This window comes from Trichechus manatus, unplaced genomic scaffold (genome assembly GCF_000243295.1).
Source record: "Trichechus manatus latirostris isolate Lorelei unplaced genomic scaffold, TriManLat1.0 scaffold00225, whole genome shotgun sequence".
Taxonomy (NCBI): Eukaryota; Metazoa; Chordata; class Mammalia; order Sirenia; family Trichechidae; genus Trichechus; species Trichechus manatus.
In genome coordinates this window covers 2,547,579-2,554,385 of record NW_004444161.1, presented here as the reverse complement: position 1 = coordinate 2,554,385, position 6,807 = coordinate 2,547,579, and the positions used below count along the sequence as shown (strand labels likewise).

Genomic DNA, 6,807 nt, shown 5'->3' with positions numbered 1-6,807 from the left:
TACATTGTAAAATTGAATAAAGAAATAAAAAGATTTCTATATCTTCCACATCATTTCTGTTATGAGCTTTAATTTGCTGATGAGAAAGTTGCTATTGTAAAAGTTAAAAAAAAAAAAAAGCTAAACCTGCACACCTAACAAAGAAATGGAAAACCATCATCTTTGTAATAGCAAACCAAAACCAAATATTTTTCTGGAAGCTGCAGCCCTCACTTTTTCATTATAACGAACCATAAAATGGAAGTATTTAGATAGCAGTTGTTGTTAGATGCCACCGAGTCAGTACCAACTCATAACGATCCTTTGTACAACTGAACGAAACACCGCCCAGTCCTGCATCATCCTCACAATCATTATGCTTGAGCCCATTGTTGTAGCCACTGTGCCAGTCCATCTCGTTGAGTGTCTTCCTCTTTTTCACTGACCCTCGCTTTACCAAGCATGATGTCCTTCTCCAGGGACAGGTCTCTCCTGGTAACATGTCCAAACTACGTAAGATGAAGTGTAGCCATTCTTGTTTCTAAGGAGTGTTCTGGCTGTACTTCTTCCAAGACAAATTTGTTCATTCTTCTGGCAGTCCATGGTATAGTCCATATTCTTCGCCAGCACCATAATTCAAATTCATCAATTCTTCGTGAGTCTTCCTTATGCATTGTCCAGCTTTTGCATGCATATGAGGCAACTGAAAATACAGTGGCTTGGATCAGGTCCACCTTAGTCCTCAAAGTGACATCTTTGCTTTTTAACACACTAAAGAGGTCTTTTGCACCAGATTTGCCTGATTCAATACATCATTTGATTTCTTGACTGCTGCTTCCATGGGCATTGATTGTGGATCCAAGTAAAATGAAATCCTTGACAACTTCAATCTTTTGTCCATTTATCATGATATTGCTTATTGGTTCAGTTGTGAGAATGTTTATTTTCTTTATGCTGAGGTGTAATTCCTTCTGAAGGCTGCAGTCCTTAATCGTCATCAGTAAGTGCTTTAAGTCCTCTTCGTTTTCAGCAAGCAAAGTTGTGTCATCTGCATCCTGCGTTCTTCTTCATATAGTCCAGTTTCTCAGATTATATGCTCAGGATACAGATGGAATAAATATAGTGAAAGGATACAACCTTGACACACACCTTTCCTGATTTTAAACCATGCAATATCTCCTCGTTCTGTTGGAACAACTGCCTCTTTGTCTCTGTACGAGTTCTGCACGAGCACGGTTAAGTGTTCTGGAACTCCCATTCTTCACAGTGTCACACATAATTTGGTATGATCCACACAGTCGAATGCCTTTACGTAGTCACTAAAACATAGGTAAATATCTTTATGGTATTCTCTGCTTTCAGCCAGGATCCATCTGACATCAGCAATGATATCCCTCATTCCACGTCCTCTTCTGAATCAGGCTTGAATTTCTGGCATTTCCCTGTTGATATACTGCTGCAACCGTTTTTTAAATTATCTTCAGCAAAATTTTACTTTCTTGTGATATTAATGATATTGTTTGATAATTTCCGCATTCTTTGGAATGGGCATAAACGTGGAGTGGATGTCTTCCAGTCGGTTGACCAGGTATCTTCCAAATTTCTTGGCATAGACGAGTGAGCAGTTACAGAGTTGCATCTGTTTGTTGAAATATCTTGGTTGGTATTCCATCGATTCCTGGAGACTTGTTTTTCGTCAATGCCTTCAGTGCAGCCTTGGACTTCTTCCTTCAATACCATTGGTTCTTGATCATATGCTACTGCCTGAAATGGTTGAGCGTCGACCAGTTCTTTTTGCTACCCTGACTCTGTGTGTTCCCTCCATCTTTTGATGCTTCCTGCATTGTTCAATAGTTTGCCCATAGACTCCTTCAGTATTGCAAGTCGAGCTTGAATTTTTTCTTTGGTTCTCTCAGCTTGAGAAATGCCACATGTTCTTTCCTTTTGGTTTTCTAACTCCAGGTCTTTGTACATTTCATTATAATACTTTGTCTTCTCGGGCTGCCCTTTGAAATTTTCTTTTCGGCTCTTATATTTCATCATTTCTTCCATTCACCTTAGCTGCTCTACATTCAGAAGCAACTTTCAGAGTCTCTTCTGATATCCATTTTGGTCTTTTCTTTCTTTCTTATCTTTTTAATGACCTTTTGCTTTTTCATTTATGATGTCTTTGATGTCATCCCAGAACTCATCTGGTCTTCGGTCCTTAGTGTTCAATGTGTCAGATCCATTCTTGAGATGTTCTCTAAATTCAGGTGGTATACTCAAGGTCACACTTTGGCTTTTGCGGACAAGTTTTAATTTTCTTTAGCTTCACCTTGAACTTGCATGTGAGCAATTGATTGTCGGTGCTGCAGTCAACGCCTGGCCTTGTTCTGACTGATGATACTGAACTTCTCCATCATCTCTTTCCACAGAAGTAGTCGATTTGATTCCATCTGGTGAGGTCCACATGTATAGTCACCGTTTATGTTGTTGAAAAAAGGTATTTGCAATGAATAAGTCGTTGGTCTTGCAAAATTCTATCATGTGATCTCCAGCGTCGTTTCTGTCACCAAGGCCGTATTTTCCAACTGCGATCTGTCTTCTTTGTTTCCAACTTTTACATTCCAATCACCAGTAATTATTAGTGCATCTTGATTGCATGTTTGATCAATTTCAGATTGCAGAAGTTGATAGATATCTTCAGTTTCTTCATCTTTGGTATTAGTGGTTGGTGCGTAAATTTGAATAATAGTCATATTAACTGGTCTTCCTTGTGGGCGTATGGATATCCTATCACTGACAGCAGTATACTTCAGGATAGATCTTGAAATGTTCTTTTTGACGATGAATGTGACGTCATTTCTCTTCCATTGGTCATTCCTACCCTAGTAGACCATGTGATTGTCCAATTCAGAATGGCCAATACCAGTCCATTTCAGCTCACTAATGCCCAGGATATCTGTCTTCAAGTGTTCCATTTCATTTTTGACAACTTCCAGTTTTCCTAGATTCATACTTCGTACATTCCACATTCTGATTATTAATGGATGTTTGCGGCTGTTTCTTCTCATTTTGAGTTGTGCCACATCACCAAATGAAGGTCTGAAAAGCTTTATTCCAACCACATCATTAAGGTCTCCTCTAACTTGAGGAGGCAGCTCTTTCCCAGTTGTATTTTGAGTGCCTTCCAACCTGACCAGCTTATCTTCCAGCGCTATATCAGACAATGTTCCGCTGCTATTCCTCAGATTTTCACTGGCCAGTTTTTTTAGAAGTAGATAGCCAGGTCCTTCTTCCTAGTCTTAGTCTGGAAGCTCAGCTGAAACCTGTCCACTTTGGGTGACCCTCGTGGCATTTGAAATACCAGTGGCAGAGTTTCCATCATGACGGCAACACACAAGCCACCACAGTACGAGAAACTGACAGATGGGTGGGCACCGCATATGTTGACATAAAAGACAGACAGTTACTACCTTGGGTAATGTGGATGACGTGGAAGACGGAGAATCTCATTTTTCGTAATTAAAGAATTCTGTTGCTATGTGGATTTAACCAAGAAAACACTTGAAGATGCAAGATGCCTTTGTTTATTTTATAATTATTAGCTTTACCTTCTTTTGTTTTGTTATAATCTATTCATGAAGGATTTTAAAGTATTTTAATTTCTTAAATGATCATATTTAGATTTTTTTTTTAATTTTAAGAATTACATCTCCATTACAGGATTAGCTGATCTGGTGATCAGTAATAAAGTGTATTCATTTAAAAATAATAATTTATTATTTTTAAGACTTTTTTTTTTAATAGAAAAATGTTAACTAAGGCCATGTCTTTTTGCCTTTCTACCAGGAGAGATGTCTTGGATGACCTTGTGACACTGCATAATTTTAGAAACCAGTTCTTGCCAAATGCACTGAGAGAATTTTTTCGTCATATCCATGCCCCTGAAGAGCGTGGGGAGTATCTTGAAACTCTTATAACGAAGTTCTCACATAGGTTCTGTGCTTGTAACCCTGATTTAATGCGAGAACTTGGCCTTAGTCCTGGTAAGAAAGTACAGAGTAAAATACTTCCATTCTGCTCTACCTTCAGGTAAAAACAGTAGAGTAGGAGACATTTTTCTCACCATGGACAAGAATACATCTGATAATTACTAATACTTGTTTTCCTGGTGTAGCAGTGATTCTGCAGAATACATCGTGTATGTGAGCTTAGAAGGAATACCTTAGTTTTCTTAGGTATTGTTTTTTTAGATAGTAAATATACTGTTTTAGGTATAAAATTAAACTTAGCTACGTAAATCCTTTAGAATTATTCCTTTTGAACTTTGGATATTTTTACTAGTCTAATTGAAAACTTGAAAAAATATTTTTAAAGCTTTTAATCATCCACATACTACGTAGGTAACACCTAGTATTTTTCTACTAAAATTTGTTTTTGATGCCAGTAGTTTTCATTATGTGTGTGTGTGTGTGTGTTTGTGTGTGTATGTGTGTGTGTGTATGTGTGTAGCCTGAGTCTCCTACATATTTTTCATTTGAAGTAAGTTGACTTATCTCTTCATCTGAAAAATTTTATTGTGCTTGTCTTATTAAGCAGAGATTACAAAATATGTTGACCATGTTTTACAAGGCATAATGTTTTAACTTAGCTTTTTTAAGACTAAGGATTCCAGATGTAAACACCATAGTGGTAGCCAAATACCAAGTAATTATGGGAAGTAGTAGCAAGCATCATGATGTTTGATATGATTTTGATATTAAAGATCCACAATTACCCTGAGACTATATAAAGAAGAAAATTATTTTGATGCATGGTACTGAGATAATAGCAATCTTTTCCCCAAAGATTTACTTTTGAAATAAGTATGTAAATACTGTAGACCTTTAAAATGCATTTCTTCAGTGAGATTAATTCAATAATCTTATAAATTGTTTATATTTAATTTCCTAGTACCAAGTTAATATCTTCTTATTAAAAATGCTTTCAAATTAAATTAGTTTTTTCTATAAGTATTCTATGTAAATAAATATGTGACTTATTTTTTTTAGAATGGGAAGATAAATGTAGTGACAGTACAAATGTATTTTATGGATAGTTGAATGGAATATCACATTTAAAAGGAAAGATGAGAACAAAGCCAATTCTGAAATTTTTAAATATAGAATGAGTTTTCATATAAACTCCTAAAGTTTTTTTTAGTTTCTTCTTTTTAATTGAAGAAGGTGTTTGCTGAATTTCATAATTCTGGATATAACTGAATCTGTGTTCAGTTAGGATGGCCATGCCCCGCTGTGTGCCCAGAACTGAGGAGTTTCTCAGGACACAGCGCTTTGGATGCTAGTGCCGGGAAAGTCCCAGGCTAACTGGATGGGGTGGTCACCCCCTGCTCAGTTATGCTCTCACCTTGAGCTCTTGAAATTATGAACATTTTTGCTTTAGATAACCCCACTGGGACTGTACTTTTTGAACAAGCTAATAATTCAAAGTGTTTCTCTTTCCTTCTAGATGCAGTCTATGTACTCTGCTACTCTTTGATTCTCCTTTCCATTGACCTCACTAGCCCTCATGTGAAGAATAAAATGTCAAAAAGAGAATTTATTCGAAACACCCGCCGTGCTGCTCAGAACATTAGTGAAGATTTTGTAGGGCACCTTTATGACAACATCTACCTGATTGGCCACGTGGCTGCATAAAAGCACAGTTGCTAGGACTTCAGCTTTTACCTTCAAACGAAAACTGCCTGAGAACTTATTTAGCAGATATGGGAGTTACATTAGTTCTGGTCATTCTAGCCTCTGTATACAATCAAGCTTGAGTGTACAACCTTTTTTGTCCTTTGACTAATTTCTTTTTTAGTAATTTCCTTGGGGAACTAAAGAATTTTACAGAATTGTTCTTGATTTTGCTCATCATGTTTTGCAAAAAGCAGAGCCATTGTCTGACACAGCTATTTAAGAATGTAAAACTGACACTGTACTCTAAAAGATGGTGTATTTGTGCATTACATTTGCCTGAAAAATTATACCCAGTTCATTCTTTTTTAAAATACCAAGTAATGTGTACATATTTAACTAAAGAGATTTATAATCATAATTATTTTATTGTAAAGATTTTAACTAAAGTTTTTCCTTTTCTCTCAAACTGACTTCTGAATTTATTTGATTCTGATCTGAAATTATTACTATCTGTGTAAAAGTTGGATCTGACTTCAGATAGACTCCAGTACCCACTTCCTTTTCCTTTGAACTTTGAAAAGGGTATTCGTTTGTTACTATATTACTATGCAAACTAGCACTTAGTTTTATATCATTTGACTTTTTATTCTTAAATCTTCTGATTTACTGAACTCTTGATAAGTCCTTTAAACCATTTAGGATAGCAAAATATGTTAAAATGTAAAATTTGTATACATAAGAACAAAATGTTATCAGAGCCCTAGTGAATCTTTTCTTACTTGTATCTGAAGTAACGTGTCAAACTTCACTATTCTCCTAATCTTGATGATCTCTGGACAGAATCAGTAGGGAAAGGGATATTGTGAATTACGGTAAGCATTTGGCATTCATTCATTCAGTAAATATCTGTGAAGGACCTACCATGTGTTAAGCACTGTGCTAGGTACCAGTGATGCCTAGACACGGGCTCTGCCTTCACAGATGTCATGTGATTGGTAATGAGAGGAAAAATACTGCTGAATGAAGAGTAAATGTATCAAGTATATCTTCACTAACAACTATTTAATAATTAAAATGCAACGCATTAGAATGATAGAGAGCAATGTATTTATATCACGATTCAGAAATTCCCTGAAAGTATCTCTAAGTAAAAAAATAAGCTTTG

The 6,807-nt window shown here is 36.1% G+C and overlaps 1 protein-coding gene across 2 annotated transcripts in view; it reads left to right on the top strand.

Moving 5' to 3' along the window:
* Positions 1 to 6,407, top strand: part of FBXO8 (F-box protein 8) — a 51,855-nt gene extending 45,448 nt beyond the window's left edge. The window contains exons 5-6 of one of the 2 annotated variants that reach the window (XM_004388958.2): positions 3,814 to 4,010; positions 5,473 to 6,407. In XM_004388958.2, the coding sequence (XP_004389015.1) occupies positions 3,814 to 4,010; positions 5,473 to 5,660 (385 nt within the window). In that variant the 3' untranslated portion in view covers positions 5,661 to 6,407. The remainder of the gene's footprint in view (positions 1 to 3,813; positions 4,011 to 5,472) is intronic. The other variant, XM_023742935.1, reaches the window with a different exon arrangement.
* The last annotated feature ends 400 nt before the right edge of the window (positions 6,408 to 6,807 follow it).